The 17,003-nt window shown below is 48.7% G+C and overlaps 1 protein-coding gene across 1 annotated transcript in view; it reads right to left on the reverse strand.

The window, feature by feature from the left end:
* Positions 1 to 17,003, reverse strand: part of BCR (BCR activator of RhoGEF and GTPase) — a 75,221-nt gene that overhangs the window by 4,735 nt on the left and 53,483 nt on the right. Inside the window, exons 12-22 of the mRNA XM_081339295.1 lie at positions 16,422 to 16,497; positions 15,868 to 15,972; positions 9,102 to 9,176; positions 8,730 to 8,827; positions 8,123 to 8,245; positions 6,294 to 6,353; positions 5,248 to 5,357; positions 3,842 to 3,981; positions 3,199 to 3,333; positions 2,354 to 2,459; positions 486 to 648 (exon numbers count right to left, since the gene is read on the reverse strand). Coding sequence (XP_081195421.1) covers positions 486 to 648; positions 2,354 to 2,459; positions 3,199 to 3,333; positions 3,842 to 3,981; positions 5,248 to 5,357; positions 6,294 to 6,353; positions 8,123 to 8,245; positions 8,730 to 8,827; positions 9,102 to 9,176; positions 15,868 to 15,972; positions 16,422 to 16,497 — 1,191 coding nt within the window. The remainder of the gene's footprint in view (positions 1 to 485; positions 649 to 2,353; positions 2,460 to 3,198; positions 3,334 to 3,841; positions 3,982 to 5,247; positions 5,358 to 6,293; positions 6,354 to 8,122; positions 8,246 to 8,729; positions 8,828 to 9,101; positions 9,177 to 15,867; positions 15,973 to 16,421; positions 16,498 to 17,003) is intronic.

A 17,003-nucleotide genomic window follows, 5' to 3' on the forward strand; every position in this document is an offset into this window, starting at 1 on the left:
CTCTGCAACTGAGATCTCCTGACGTGAAAGGTTAACTTTCCTGGCTTCCCCAGGTGGGATTAGGGCAATCAGCTAGAGAGGGATGATCTAAACCAGGGGTGTCAAGCTGCCAGCCTGTCATGCGGAAGCTGCACCCACCCCATTGCGGGCAATAGCAAAACAGTCCCGATACCTTGCGCGACGCCACGTGACGTCACGAGTTTGACATGTCTGATCTAAACCCTTTCCTCCCAATATGGCTTATGGGCTCTTCCCTTCAATCTAAGTGGGTCCTAAGATAGGTCTGGGCCCCTGTGAAACCCTGAGTTTTGTTGATCAGAGGACCCATATTCAAGGATCAAAGCTTCCATAGGCCAGTGTTTCTCAAACATCGCAACTTGAAGACGAGTGGACTTCAATTCCACATGCTGACTGGGGGAATTCTGGGAGTTGAAGTCCACACATCTTCAAGCTGTCAAGTTGAGAGACTCTCCATTTGCTTTTACCTGGGACATGACTTCGAGTGACCAGCTGTCAGTCATGGCGATGGGTTGCATTGGATTGGCAGGAATTTTGCTGTCCTTTTCTGACGGTCTGAGTAATGTTGGTCCAAAAACGGTGGCCAGGTTGTGAAGTGACATCTTGTTGATGTTCTCCTTTTCAGCAACTCTGAAACAATAGACAGGATAGGGGTAGAAAAGAAAGTAAGTTATGATCTAACACAGTTGTATTCAAACTGGGGGTAATTGCTCCCAAGGGGAGGGGGGCATCTGGGTATATCCTGGAGGCAACGGAGCAATTTGTAATGATTTGTTTCTGAATCACGGCCCAGTTTTGGACACCGGTATAAAATTAGAAAGTCTGGTTGTTTGTGAGGGTGAAAATATGATTCACAATTGGGAAAAAGGGTAATTGGCCGAGGCAGTTTAAGAAACTCTATCCTAACTTATACATCTTGTCTGGTCAGATGGAAAACAGTGGTCTTGAACAGACAGATTTGACCTCCCATATTCTCTTACTGGTCCAAATGTGTCCAAAATCCCAGCAGAATTTATGCGAACTTCTATTTTGAAAAGAAACAATCCCAAGTGGATTTTTAAAAAAATCCTGTGGTGAAAGAAAAAAATAACCTTTTCTGTTTTCTATTTCTGTACAACAATTTTTATTGCATCTTCTTGTAAACTACCAGAAATCACAAAGATTCGTTGACATAAAAGGTCCGATGAGTAAAAGCTACTCTGCATTTGGGATGATGATACCTCAGAGAAATCTTCATCAATTCGCCTTGCCCACCTCTGGACCCAGCTGCTCAGGCAGACATGGAGCCAAAGAACCCTTATGCCTTCACAGCAGTCCAGAGGGAGACCGTGGTCACGTGTCCCTGAAAGATCCAAGACGCAGAGGGCTGTGCCAGCTCCCTCCAAAGCCTGCCACAGGACATTCCCCAGGTGGCCTCTGCCCCGTGCCCAGGTCTGAACTCCCAGAAGCCCGGAGAATCCATAACCTCCTGCTTCTTCCTCCGTCACCTTCCCCAAAAGAGGAGGTTAGAGATCGGATGAGACGGTCCAATGCTGCTGGTCCAGGCAAGGAATCGGTGTATCAATGCCTCTCCACTTCCCTCAGGGAGGCTCTGACCCTACCCTGCAATTCCTAAAGCCCATCCTAAGCCCAAGCACGAAGAACAGAGAGACCTGCCCACCTGGCACTCTCCTCACCCACAGCCAGCCCCAAAGGAGAGAATCTCACAGGATCCAGCAGAGTCAGCCGCTCTCCCTAAGATGCTTAACTTATTTAATAAATAAGAAAATAAAATCCAGTTGGGCAAGGGAAAAGGAAGAAAAGGATATCCAAACACGAAACCCCGCTCAGCAAGATGGGTAGATTTGGGGAAGGAAGGCTGCTCTGCCAAAGATGGCCTGCCTGCCTGCCTGGTCTCTGCCCTTATTTTCTTCCGGCCGCAAAGGGAAGGCCGAAGCTTCTCTCTGGAAGGAAAGGTGAGACTGAAGGGAGGGTGAGGGGGAGAGGGGAACTCTTTCAGGCCAGACCGATTTTGCAGCCTGAGGTGAAGGACAAAAAATCACAGAGGTTATTAAACTAGTATGGTTTTTTTAAAAAAAAAACAACCACCAAGGGAGTTGGATGAGCAGCCCTTAAGCACCTCCAGTACTTCTGCCAGTAGATGCTTGAGCCCTGCAGGGCCAGGCAGGGCTCACGTGGGGACAAGCTCCGGCCCACGAAGTGGGGACCAACCAGAGGCCTTGCAGGCCACACAACCACCACGGCGCTACTTCTTTTTACAAAAGGTCACGTTGATCGATGCTCTGGAGCATCCTTGACAATAATGGCTGGGAAGGCTGGAGAAAAAGGGCCTTACCTTTTCAAATGATCCAGGAGGAAAAGGAAGGTGACCAGGTTGGGCTCCGGGAGCGAAAGCAGCAAGTTCAGCATACAGCTTTCTTTTGCGACGGGGTCAGAGAGCGCTAGCAGCAGAGGAGGAGAAAAGTTTTACAAACTGTGCAGGGGGTTTACAAGTGCAGATACAGCTAAGTACGCTTGTCCTGCCTCACTTGAGTCGTGAGCTAAGGTAAAACAGGAGAGTTAGGGAGGTATTGCTGTCTCCTTAATTTTAGCATGTTAAACTCAGAAAAGGGCGCTACTTAAGGGAGCCTCTGCCAGTGTGAGCCTAGGCCAAACCAAGCCTAAAAGTGGCGAAGGCACGTAAGCAGGGTGGACAAAAGGCAGGAAAAGCTCCCGCGGGGAAAGGAACAAGCCATTAAGGAAACAAAAGGATAAAGTTGGGCCTGAGCACGTGGCAAGACCCTCCCCACCAAAAAGAAAAAAGCAAGGACTTTCGGGGATAAAAGGGGTCCTGAAGCCTGCCCAGCCTTTTTGAGCTGGTTCTGGATCGCCAACACTAGTCCCTCGGGCTAGTGCCTGGCAGCCTGGTTGTGGGCGTCAGGCAAGGGCAGATGAGAGAGATGGAGTAAGAGCAAATAGATATACTTCAGTAGAAGTTTGCCGTTGTTTTAAATTCACCGGGTTTCCATGTATTCCAAAGAAACGTTCATGCCTTAGTGTTCATAAGGGATCTGAGTGTGGCAATTTTCCAGGGCCATGAGTGTGTGACCGTGACCGTGAGAGCAGCCTCTTCGCACTGCTGACCACAAAATGGCACAGCACAATTCTTCATCCTTGGACCTGCATAACGCCATTACGTACCGATGCCTTCAGCAAAGTTGGGGTAGAGTTCGTCTGTGAAGAGAGGCTCTGGCAGCTCCCTAAAGTAGAGCTTGAGTGTTCCCGCAATCGCGTTCACATCCATCTCGCTCATCATGACGGAGACGTCTTTGTTATCTGCAAGGAAAGAAAGTCCTTTACTCCAGCCAAGAAAACTCTCGTAACTGCGGGAATTTTCCAAATCTGTGAGAAATATATTCTGTGGATTTACACCCCCTTCTCTCTTTTGTGCAGCTGTTAAGAACTAATCAACTCCTCCTTGATTAAGAAACTGTGATTGCCAGAGATTATGAATGCTTCCAAACCGTAATTTGTTTCATCCAGTGGCTTCCACATCTGGTTTAATGACAAGGCCTGATGTGTGGTAACTTGGCATGATGACAAAGAATAAACTGAGCAGCAGCACCATCGGATGGATTGTGCATCCCAGCAGAAGTAGCAGTGAAAGAGGACTACCAACCTGGACAGTATTGCCCAGAAACCAGTAGAGAACAACATGCGACAGACAGACGGCCCGTCTCCTCTTCTGCTCCCATTCTCATGGCTGACCGTCGCAACAGGCTACCCTAGAGAAACCACTGATTTCCTCTTAGTGGAAAAGGCAATGTTCCAAGTAAATACTCACTGATGTCGAAAGCAGCTTTCAAAGCCTGGATATCAGTGGCAACTCCAGAGACCCGGTAGATGCCCACCTCTTCCATGCCCCGGCGTTCAATCTCCTCCACACACTGGCGCACAGTGTAAGGCACCTTGGATCGCTCTCTCCTAGACGGATAAAGTGGTTAGAGGAAGCAGGGGCTAATTGGGCCACAGGACAGGAGCCATCAGCTCAACCACATGGTCGCCCTGCAGACCTGGAGCAGAATGACTTCTTAATACTGTACTATGGAGAATCGGTGGGAAGAATTTTGCCAAAAGATAAAGCCTAAATTAATCATTTTCTTAACCCCATTAGCAAGCCTGGGAAGAGGAGAAGCCCGCCCTTTTCTGGCCCAGCATAATTAATTAGAGTAAAATACTTTAGCGGATTTGGTGTAGAAGGTCAGGAATCATATTTATTCAGCAACTTTAATACTGTAACTGTTTGGACAGTAAAGAAAAATACAGATAAAACATCACTTGGTTTATTTGAAATTCTGAATATAAATTTTCTTGAAAGTTTACACCAGCACCCGGGGCAACCTTCTACGGACCGCAGGCAATTTTCTCTTTCTGGCCATTTAGTGGCAAAATTTGTTCCACTGAAGTATTGAAAGATGGTGAAGAAAACATCTTGCGGCCAGCAGTCCAAAGCACTTAGACAAGTTATTCAACTCTTTAGCCTGCTTTTATTAAAATGTGTCTGTGTGAGAAACCCTAAATATCCATCAATCTAGTTAATACTTTCTCACTATGGCTATCACAATGTCTAAGAAGGAAACGGGCATCCTCAGCTAGCAGGGATTCGGCAGGGATACCGAGGGTCTCAGTCCAAGAGTGAGGGGGGCAGGACTCTCTTCTGGGAAGGCGGGAAGACTTTTGAGGGGTGAAATGAGGGCAAGAGCCAAGATGCCCATTTTCCCCTATCAACCCCTCAAAACCTAAAAGCCTGCAAGGGGACAGACACGTTTGGCCCCACTCACTCGGGAGGCTGTGAAATGGAAGCTGGTGGGCCCCATGTCTCCTCAGCACACCCTCTTTGCCCCTCCGATCCCGACCGAGGAAATGGGATCCTTTTCCTACATGACGCTTCCTCACCAAAGCTGGTGTGCTGATGTCCTCCCAAAAGGGCGTAGGAGATGAAACTATGAGGCGACAGGGACTGAGACCTGATCACCCTCCCATAAGGGTATTCGGTGGAAAATGGTGAACCATAACATTCAGGCCCAAAACAGCACTATGGCGTTCCCTCTGGTCTGCGGACCTTAATTCTCAAGACCAGGAGCAGGAAGGCGTAAAAGGAATTTCTCTCTCTCTCAGCCCAACGTACTGATCGTAACTTAACAATATCCCTACAGCAGACGAGGAGGCGGGAGGGAGGGAGGAACTCACTTGGTGACAACCCCAATCTTTACTCCAAACACTCCCGTTTGTTTTCGAGACGGCATCCTCTTTAGGCTGAACTCTCTGCTTGTGAACTTCACGGAGAGCTTCACTTCGACCTTGGAAAGAGAGAAACTCTCAGCGCCTAGTTCCAGGTTATGCTGGGCTGCCCCAGGGCCGCAGAGGGCCAGCAGCAGAAGGGAGCTCTGGGGAGAGGGCCCTATGCCCAGGCCAAGGTGGGCTACTCTGGCATTCCTCACCCACCAAGTCAAAAAGGAATAGAAACAGCAAAGCTACCAGAGAAGGGAGCATCTAAGGCAGAAAACCTAACCTATCATCAATTGATAAGGCTTCTTTTAATTAAAAGAAGCAATAAGCCAGAAAACAGTTCATAAAAGGTCAGTTTTCCTTGTGCCCTGTAGAAACATCCTTTTTGATGATGGCTTTAGCTCTGACTGCTCGTGCTTTGCCTGTTTCCCTTTAGTTTGCTTTTCCAGGTATTGTTTCTTTGGGCACAGGCTGCTATCCAAATACAAGTTATAATGGAATTGATTGAGCGAAGATGATTCCCTATTACGCATCGTTAATGTAAGAAACTAGATGGCTGATTGCTTCTTTTCAGCAAAGATAACGGATTTAATTCTGATAAGAAGCATCATAAGCCAGGTGTGCAAACATGATCGCATGACCAGGGAGAGCTAGAAACGAGGAATCTGCACCAGAGAAGCTGCTAAGTCTGTAGACCTGATCCCAAAGGTGCTTTCTTCCAAAAGGCAACTCGACTTTCTTGGGTTTTTTCCCTTTGAAAACATTTCACTTCTCATCCAAGAAGCTTCTTCGGTTCCAGTTGTCTTTTGGAAAAAAGCACCTTTGGGACAACCCTACAAACTACTACAAAGATTAGAGGAAGGGAGAAGTTGAAAGTGACAGTTCCTACGCTGTTAGACGTTAGATGGCATGTGGGAAATACATATATATACTCTGATGTTCTGATTAAACTCAACCTGGATGACGGAGAATCTCCATAAGCCTGTAGCCCTAATGCTCTGCCTTACCCCATTCATGAAGATGACGGTGCGCTGCCAGTCTTTCTCTTGCAAGGTTTGGGGGTCCAGCTGAAAAACACATGGAGCCGGCATTCAACTCCTCCTCTCAACAGGCCAAATCAGAGACTTTGCCATTGTTTTATCTGACAAACCATGATCACCTGGAAAAGAATCCTACCCGGTTTTCTCGCAAGACAGAAAGTTCATAGCTCTGCACAGCATAAAATTAGAAAACACTCAATTTTATGCTTTAGATTATTGCTCATTTCCATCCCGGGAAAAAGCTAAGATGTTTTAGATATGCATAGGTTTATTGTGAACTCAGGTTCATCTTTTTTCCTGATTTTGCCACTGGAGCCACGCAGAATTTCTTCCCAGCGGAGTCTCCCTTGCCTGAGACTGGATTGTTACACATGTGATCAGAGACCATGACAACTCCTGAGGGTGGGATAGTATCAGCCTTCCAAGGTAGACCAGACAGGAACCACGACCAGATGGGCTAAGTCTACTTGATGGTACAGCTGCATTAAGACTTTCTCTAGAGTGGAAAGAAATGAGGGAGGGTCCCTTCTGAGCCTCTTGTCCTCCCCTCTACCCAGCTGAGGGGGTGATGCAGTCTCCTATCTGACCATTCCCTGGGCAGCATCTGGCACCACCACAAGGTCTTTCCCACACACCACTACAGCTAGTGGGACATCAGAGAGTCCAGATGCTACAACAGTTAAGGAACTGGGCGCCTTTCTCTGCCTGGATCGGATCAGCTGCTTCCTTGATATCTCTGTTGTGATGAGGTTTCCTGCTGCAATTCTGCAGACTTCCCACTTGAAGGCCCGATGCACAAAATCACCAGAGGCTGCCTGCCTGCATCACATTCCACGGCACTGCCTAGACATTTAGCAGTACCCCAAATGATGGGCGGATGCAATCTCCAAGGATTCCTTTGCAGAGAGAGAGGCAGCTTAGGGGGTGAACGAGAGGTAGCTAAGGAGGGGCCAGTTCCCCAGGCACGATTGGGGTGGGGGGGACTTTCGGTGGTGAGAATTAAAAACTGTGCTCCAGTTATTCTCACAATGCATTAAATGTTGAATGTGCAAATCCTACTACAGTCAACAAGAGTTAAAAAACCACCTTGCCCAAGAGGGAAGGCGGCATTCCTCTCTCCTCTACGTACCCCAACATACGGAAGGAAGGGAAAAGAGGTTTTCAGGGAAATTCTGGAAGGAAAGCCAGTTAAGAGTGACCCCTTCGATATACGCAACCCCAAAGCCTCCCCTGCAAAGCACACACTTTCAGCTGAGGTGGTGAATAGGAAACAAACAAGGGCGACATAAGCCCAAAGAGTACAGGCAGTCTTGACTTACGACTCGCTGCTTGGTGACCGCTTGAAGTTAGGGTGGACCCTAAAAACAGTACTTACAATCCAGATTTGAAGTTATGCCTCCCTGCCTCCCGTGGACATGCAATCACACGTGGGGTGCCATTGGCAGTGTCCTGTGCTCACAGGACCATGATTTATGAGGCTTTTCATTCACTTCTGGCTTCTGGCAAAAAACGCCCATCTGCTTAACAACTGTGGCATTCACATAAAGACTGGAGATTCACTCAACAATCAAGGCGATCTCCTTAATGGCAGCTGTCAAAAAGTGTTGCAAAATCCGGCTGATCATGTGATGAGCCACTTAAAAATTGCCACAACGTACGACTGTACTTCTGGGCATAATTGCTGTCGTAAGACAAGGGTCCCTGAATTTGTGATTTCATTCCAGGTGGGAATTAAATGTGCCCATCCCTCATTGGCCAAGGTCGACCCCCCCAACCCATGGCAGCCCCCGCCCCACCTGGATTTGGCCTTTGCCCACAATGCGGTCCGTGGTCTCGCCATCTTCTTTGCTCTTGTGGTAGCTCTTCTCGTAGCACAGGATCCGCAGCGTCTGGGATCCCTCCAGCTCGATCTCAAACTCCTATGGGAAAGAAGGGCAGAGCCAGGGGCATTTCAGCAGATCCCCAAATGACGCCAGAGCTTTGGGCGGGAGGGAAAAGAGCAGCCAGGGAGTCTCCTTCAAAGCACCTGTGAGGTCAAATTGGGGCATCTTGCCGATTCGTCACGGCTTTCTTTCCAAGATTCACCACTGAATCCAAAGTCAGCGCAGCTCCTTCCTCGCTAGGAGCCCCGGGGAACCTGCGACTGAGTGCGCTACACCTCCCAACCACCCAACACAGCTCAAAAGCAGCCCTTTTTCTGAGCAAGGTGCAGAAGTCAGTTACTCGCTTTTAGGGCTGGCTAGGAAATGCATTTTCTTAAGTCACGATGAAAATGGTTTGAGAAAAATAAAATTATAATGCAAGGGAGGATTTCTGAGGTCCATCTGAACCCTAACCACCCCCCCCCAGTGAGGGCACAAGGCAAGAAGGAAGTGCCTGAAAGCCGGCACTGCTCCCACCTACCTCGTTCCAGTTGGGCTCTGCGGTGTCTCTGTAAACCCTCGTTTTGGCCTTGTTCACAAAGTACCCGAAGGAATCCACTTCAAGGGTGCAGTACAAGCCTGGGGGGGGTGCAGGGGGGGGGGAGAGACATAAGCCACCACTCATGTAAGCATCCACTGGGGCTACAGGGAGTCCTCTGCCTTCCCCCCAGGCCACGCTGGGCAACCTTTGGATCAGGAGAGCACCTCACTCTTCTTGCACTGAGCCCCCCCCCCCCCGCACTTGTCAGGACTTTCATTCAGGCCCAATGTAAGCCCCGAAGAGGGCCCTCCATCCCACTCTGCGTGGCGGCTATTCTGCCCCCCTGCACACCTGCCAGGCACCTCCACTCACTTGAGCTCTGCTTGAAGCCAGTGGCGGAGTGGACAATCACGTTCAGGAATCCGCAGAGGCCGGAGGGCTCGTCATCTGTGTCAGAAACAAACAAGGGGATAATTGAGGCAGCTCTGCGGGGCTCCCCAGAGCAAGGCGGAAATTCTGCATTAGGGAGGGAGGAGGAGAGTTGAGCATTCAGAGCACCCAGGTTTGGTAGCCCTGATGTTGTTGCTTGAGAAACCTAAGCAGCATCAAATTAGTTCTATAAATTTTAGCGTTCCAATTGTACGAAACAAATCTTTTGGAATCCCTTCCCAAATCCAGAGATCGGGTTACAGGTAGTCCTCAACGTACATTCACAATTGGGATCGGAACTCCCACCACTAAGTGAGGTGGCCACTAAGTGAATCAAATTCAATTTTATGACTTTTTTTGCTGGCCATTAAGCGAATCACCATGCACGTTAAGTGAATCCGGCTTTCCCCATTGACTTCGCTTGTTGGAGTCAGCTGGGAAGATCACAAATGGCAATTGTGTGATGCTGCGACTGTCACAAATAGATGCTGGTTGCCAAGTGTCTGATCACATGACCGCAGGGACGTTGCAGAGGTCTTAAAAGTGAGGACTGGTTGTAAGTCACTTTTTCAGTGCTGTCGTAACTTTGAATGGTCACTAAGCAAACTGTCGCTAAGTGGAGACTACCTGTTGCACTAATGCTTCCTGTCAGAATCCATTTATATCACATTTCATAATTGTATAGGTAGAACAACGTGCTATTTCTGGGGATTCTGCCATCTCTCCGAGGGGGGGGGGGAGAGGATGGTTACTAAAGCGATTTTCAAACAACAGGGGATGTTTTAACTGGGGGAGGGAGGGGGACAGACAGGTCTGGATTGTATCTTCATTTACAACTGAAAAGGAAAGCAATAACCATAAAACCAAGGAGAGTTCCCTTTCCCATGGAAGGACCTGACACCTAGCAACTGATGAGAGCCTGACCAAATGGATGAGGGGAGGGGCTGGAATGGGAATGGTTTATATAGGATTGAAATGTAACTTTGTTAGATTCCGTCTTGTATTCCCACAATCGATTCCATCCTAGTAAACATTTTCCTTTTGGACTAAACTTGCATCAAAGAGTTATTTCCTAAGATGTGGGTTGAGGTGGGTCCTGACAGTAGACGGAATCTGCTTTAAGAGTCAACCTGGAAGGGAAAACCTTACCGGGGGACTTTGCAACAAATACAATGTCTGGCGACGAAGCAAGAGAGGAGGGAAGCCCCATGGAGGGGGAGTCTTCCCCCCAAATGGAATCCCAGAGACGATGGGAAGCTGAAGCAGCATATTCCCCCGGGGAAGAAGCGGTGGAGCAGTACTACCGAAAACCCCGGTGGTCGATGGGCGTTGGAAGGAAAAGTGAGTGGGAAAAGGCTTCGGGAGAAACGACCCTGAGGCGTAGTAACCACCAACCGGAATGGAGGCAAGAGATGGAGAGTTCCCTGCACGCCAGCGAGGAGGAGCGGATCCTGGAAAAGGCCATTGATCTGATGAAAGCAACCCTGAGCTCACTGAGGGAGGAGAGAGCTGAGAATCGCAACCGAGGCAGCGCCTGGGGACGCAACTGGAAAGGTAACGGAGGGGATCCAACACCTGAAACCCCGGGGCCGTCCAATGGAACAGGAATTGCTGCCTCAGCAGTACCTACCCCCCCCCCCCGAACCACAGATGGGGACCAGGATGAGGAGCGATACCGGCCACGGCGCAGACAACGCTCCAGCCAAAGACTCCCGTCCCTGGAAGTCAAATTCAAGGGGGAGCCATCACGACTGGGATTTTTCCTGACCCAAGTCCTCAGCTACATGGAAGAGTACGGACGGGACATCCCCAGTGACAAAACACGCATCCGAATTGTGCAATCTGCCTTGGACGGGACGGCTGCAGACTGGGTGGTGAACTTGCATGACTCCAACGCCCCAGAACTCAACGACTTCAACCGATTCATGTCATCTTTGAGGCGGCGGTTCGAGGATCCTTTGGCTGACCGTAAGGCCCGGGAGAGAATCAAAACGGTGAGGCAGGGCAGGCGAGCAGTGGCTGATTATACCCAAGAATTCCGAGCCATTGCCAGCAAGCTGAACTGGCCAGAAGACATCCTCCTTAGCCACTTCAAAGACGGTCTGAACTACAACCTGTATGATGCTTGCCTGCCTCGAGGAGACCCACCCCACCTCGACGACTGGTACATCCTGGCGGAGGAAGTGGAAATAGACCTACTGAAGAGACACCGCAGAGGAAAACCATGGGGCCGCCTGCCACCCGAGCAAACACGCGAGGGGGAAAAACCACCAGCCACAGCCAAAAAATCAACAGGTTGCTTCAACTGCGGGAGAGAGGGCCACCGTGCTGCAGAATGTCGTTCAAAAGCCCCCCCACGAAAACCAGAGGCATCATCCTCCAAGAAGCCGGGGAAGCCCCAAGGCAACACAAAAGAATCTTCCATGAAGGAGACAGAGGCTGTAGAGTCCACAATTCCTGCCAGGAACTGGAACTGGACTCCGGCCTGCACCGCAGGGACGGTGGACAACTCGGAAGACAGCTCAGAACCATTGGTAAGTGGACCCCTTCCACCCATACTTAAGACAGTGACTATATTAGCTTCCCCTATGCTTGAAGCAGCCAAAATAAAAGCTCTGATAGACTCTGGGTGCATCCGCTGCCTTATCAGCCCAATGCTGGTGGAGAGATTGAGCATCCCAGTGAGGAGGCTAAAACAACCAATCTCTTTTAGTCAATTAGATGGGACAATAGCAGGGGGAGGACCAGCCACCCTAGCCACTTTACCAATCCACCTATCACTGGGGTCCCATGAGGAGGACATAACGTTTATAGTGGCCCCAGGCATGGAATGCCCAATGATCCTAGGACTGGAATGGCTGAAGAAATGGAACCCCGGGATAAACTGGAAGACAGCAGAACTCAATTTCCCAAAGGGGGGGCAGAAGAACTTAGACTCCAAAAGCACCCCCCCAACCCAGAGGGAGGAGACAGCAGCGGTGGGGAAAGAGAAGGGATTACCAGAGATACCGGAGGAATACAGGGACCTGGCTGAGGTTTTCAGTGAGGAAAGAGCAGATGAGCTTCCCCCCCACCGCCCCACAGACTGCACCATAGAATTCAAACCGGGGGCAAAACTCCCAAAACCCAGGATGTATGCCATGAGCCCAAGGGAAATGGCAGAAATGGAGAGATTCATAAAGAAAAACTTAGAAAGAGGATTTATTGAGCCTGCAAAACCCAAAGTGACCGCCCCGGTTCTGTTCAGGGAGAAGAAGGATGGGTCTTTTCGCTTGGTTGTGGATTATAGAAATTTGAACACAATTAGTGAATGTAATCTGTACCCCCTTCCCCTAATGAAGGATATGCTATCCCACCTATCGAAAGGAAAGATTTTTACCAAACTAGACCTGAGGGAAGCATACTACCGTATTAGGATTAAGGAAGGAGACGAATGGAAGACTGCATTCAACTGCCCAATGGGGTGCTATCAATTCAAAGTATTGCCATTCGGACTGCAAGGGGCCCCCGCAGTCTTTATGCAATTAATTAATGATGTGCTGAGAGAGCACCTATATAAGGGGGTCCTGGTTTACCTCGATGACATCCTTATCTTCACAGAAACCAAAGAGGAACATATCAAACTAGTCAGAGCAGTCCTGAAGAAGTTGCGAGCTGCCCACTTATATGCTAAATTATCGAAGTGTGAATTCCATCAGGAAAAAATCGACTACCTGGGATATCGCATATCTCCAGAGGGCATCGAAATGGACCCTGAGAAGGTCAGGGCAGTACTAGAGTGGGCACCCCCCCGCACACGGAAGCAATTGCAAAGTTTCCTGGGGTTTGCAAATTTCTACCGCCAATTCATTCCCGCATTTGGCCAAATAGCCATGCCCATCACAAATTTGTTGAAAACGAAGGGGGGGTCACCCGTGAAACCCAGCCAGCCTCTGAAATGGTCAATGGAATGTCAAGCAGCATTTGAGAGGATAAAGAGACTTTTTTCTGCTGAACCTGTCCTAAAACACCCAGATCCCGACAAACCTTTTGTAATACAGGCAGATGCGAGTGATGTAGCGGTAGGAGCCGTACTATTACAAGAAAAGATGGGGGGACATTGCAACCATGCGCATACACATCCAGAAAACTCACAGAAACAGAACAACGCTGGCCAATATGGGAAAAAGAGGCATTCTCGTTGAGGTGGGCATTACTAACATGGCACCAATTTTTAGAAGGAAATAAAATACCTTTCCAGGTCTGGACAGACCACAAAAATTTGGAAGCACTAAAAACGCCCAGGAAGCTCACTCCTAAGCAAGCCCGCTGGTCCCAACATTTCCACCGATTCAATTTCACTCTCAAACACTTACCGGGGGGAAAGAACTTCCTGGCAGATGCATTATCCCGCATGCCCCAATACAACAGCACAAGAGTTACTGACTTTAAACCACTTGTACCGGAACAACAACTGGCAGCACCAGTCACCACCAGGGCAGAAGAAAAAATGAAGCCGAAGGTAGATAGCCAAACTGGAATAGAATTCAGGAAATCTTTGGAAAGTGATGAATGGTTCCAGAAAAATAGACATGTGTGCACAATTAAAGATGGACTGCCATGGGTGGGGGAGAAGCTATATATACCTGCCACACAGAGAATCAATTTCATGCAACTGTGCCATGATACAAAATCAGCAGGACACTTTGGCTTTGTAAAAACCTTACACTTAACTAAAAGGCAATTTTGGTGGCCATCTATGAAAAAGGACATAGAAAGCTATGTGGTTAGCTGTCAAATTTGCGCGATGGCCAAAAGACTGCAAGGGAAACCGCCAGGTCTGTTACAACCGGTGGCAAACCCCTCAGCCCCATGGAAAGAAATAGCCATGGATTTTATCGTAGAACTGCCAGAAAGTAATGGAAACACCGTAGTCTGGACTGTCACAGATCTGTTCTCTAAGCAAGTACATTTCATACCTTGCCAAAAAATCCCGACCGCAAAAGCATTAGCAAAACTTTTTGTACAGCATATTTACAGATTGCACGGGGTACCACAACGCATCATATCTGACAGAGGGGTGCAATTTACGTCGGCATTTTGGAAAGAATTTTTATTCCTCTTAGGAACCACCCAAGGACTGTCATCTAGTCACCATCCTCAGACAGACGGAGCTTCTGAAAGACTTAATAATATACTTGAACAATATCTGAGATGCTATATTAATTTTCAGCAGTCCGACTGGACGGACCTACTGCCTTTTGCAGAAGTAGCATATAATAATGCAGTCCACTCAAGCACAGGTTACACTCCTTTTCAAGTAGCTACAGGCCAGAGTTTCAACCCAATACCAGAACTAACCCCAAAAGAACCGGTTATCCCTGATCTGAAGGAATGGATTGCTCAATTACAAAATACATGGCCAATCGTTAGGAAAGCGTTGGAAGATGCCAGAAAAGCATACAAGACACAGGCAGACAAAAAAAGAACCGATCCCACACCATTAAGGGTAGGAGAGATGGTATATTTATCCACAAAATACCTGAAATCACTCCAACCCTGTAAAAAACTAGGACCAAAATATATTGGACCCTTTCCAATTAAAAGAATCATAAACCCAGTAACAGTTGAATTAGAACTACCCAAAAATCTTAGACGAATACACCCAACCTTCCACTGCAGTCTATTAAAGAGAGAACAACAATCACCACTACGAGCAAAAATCCCACCACCACCACCACCCATCATGGTGGAAGGAGAACAACATTTTGAAGTGAAAGAAATCTTAGATTCCAGGAAACACCATGGAACGATACAATATTTAGTGGCATGGAAACACCTCCCCTCCTCAGAAAACGAGTGGGTTAACAAACTCCATGTTAAAGCACCTAAGTTGCTTAAGAGGTTTCATACAGAATATCCGAACAAACCAGGCTAACATTTATATGTTTTCTTTCCCCACAGATGGACTCATCTTTTTTCCGAAAGGAGAGCCGAATGTCAGAATCCATTTATATCACATTTCATAATTGTATAGGTAGAACAACGTGCTATTTCTGGGGATTCTGCCATCTCTCTGAGGGGGGGGGGAGAGGATGGTTACTAAAGCAATTTTCAAACAACAGGGTATGTTTTAACTGGGGGAGGGAGGGGGACAGACAGGTCTGGATTGTATCTTCATTTACAACTGAAAAGGAAAGCAATAACCATAAAACCAAGGAGAGTTCCCTTTCCCATGGAAGGACCTGACACCTAGCAACTGATGAGAGCCTGACCAAATGGATGAGGGGAGGGGCTGAAATGGGAATGTTTTATATAGGATTGAAATGTAACTTTGTTAGATTCCGTCTTGTATTCCCACAATCGATTCCATCCTAGTAAACATTTTCCTTTTGGACTAAACTTGCATCGAAAAGTTCTTATTTCCTAAGATGTGGATTGAGGTGGGTCCTGACACTTCCAAGGGCTGCAGCAAGCGGCTGGTTCTCTAAGGAACAGAAGGGGGGCATCCCTGGTGTGTCTCTAAGGCCCCCAAGGCCCCTCCTCCCTCCCAGCCCCCCGTCACTGGGCAGGAGGGCAGCACACTCAGTCCAGGATCCACCCCCCAACTTCAGGCTCCCACCATCACGGCAGGGGCTGGCAGAAAGGACCCCAGCTCTGTTCGGCCACAGACGAAGCAGGGAGATGGTGCAAGGGGGGGCTGTGGGGCTGGTCCTCCTCGCACACTCACCTTCTTTGTTAATTGTAAGGGGAATGTGATGCACCGTCTGAAGCTTCACACAAGAATTTGTTAGCATTTGGAGTTCCACCGATGTCAGCGAAAAGCTTTTGAAGCCTGCAGTTCAGAGGAGATTGACACGCTTGGGGCACGGAGACTCCTTTGCGCCTCCAGACTTGGAAGTGGGAAAGGACCGTGCTGGGCTTTGGGAACTGCTGCCGGGAAGACCTTGGACACCCGCCACCCTTCCATCTGGGTGGACAACGCAAAGCCTCTGGCCCAGGGCACAAGGCGCCTTCTCTCACAGCAAGCAGCTTGGCCCTCCCCAGGATCCGTTTAGCAAAGAGCCCAGCACGGTGGAGGGATATGGCTCCGTGGAAGGAGAAGCGCTAGAAGAGACTTCTGCGGCCAGCAGGGACCACATGCAAGACAAGCCCCACATCTAACTTCGCCCTCCCCAACCCATGCAGGGAACTGGGCTGCGATGCACCTCTGTGGGCAGCCTTGGCGCACCCCAAATGCCACTTGGCCAACCCACAGGGAGAGGATTCCGCCGGGGCACGTACATTTCTTCTGTTGCTCTCGGACGATTTCTCGCCATTCAGCCCGTTCGTAATCCGAGGAGATGAGGAAGGTGTAGCTCTAAGGGGGAAGAAGCAGCAAGATGCAACCCAGAGAAACCACAATTCCAAAGTTATATCTTTTTATCCAGCAGTTCTGCATGTCCAAAGTCTACTCTAGTGTTTCCCGCCTGATAACTCAGCCTGTGCCGCTTCGACTTTACTGAAAGAATTAAAATACGATGTATAACGCATGGATCACTAGATGCATAAACTTTATTATATAATCCACTATGCAAAACTATACCACAAACAATAATTAAAGAGTATGAAATAATGGCCACAAAGCATACAAAGTGAGAAAGAAAGTGAGATGTAGGAGGGCTTCTCATCACCGCAGTTCTTAAGTGAATCATGTGGTTAAGAAAATCCAGCTGCCCCCGTTGACTTTGTGGAGAGACGGATGGGAGGGGGGGGTCTTTCGTGTGACCCGGGGCTGCTGTGACCGTCGCAAATACATGCCCATTGCCAAAAGCCTGAATTTTGGTCACATGACAGCGGGAAGAATGGGGGGGGGGTTATAAGAGT

This window comes from Vipera berus (genome assembly GCF_964194415.1).
Source record: "Vipera berus genome assembly, chromosome: 14".
Lineage (NCBI taxonomy): Eukaryota > Metazoa > Chordata > Lepidosauria > Squamata > Viperidae > Vipera > Vipera berus.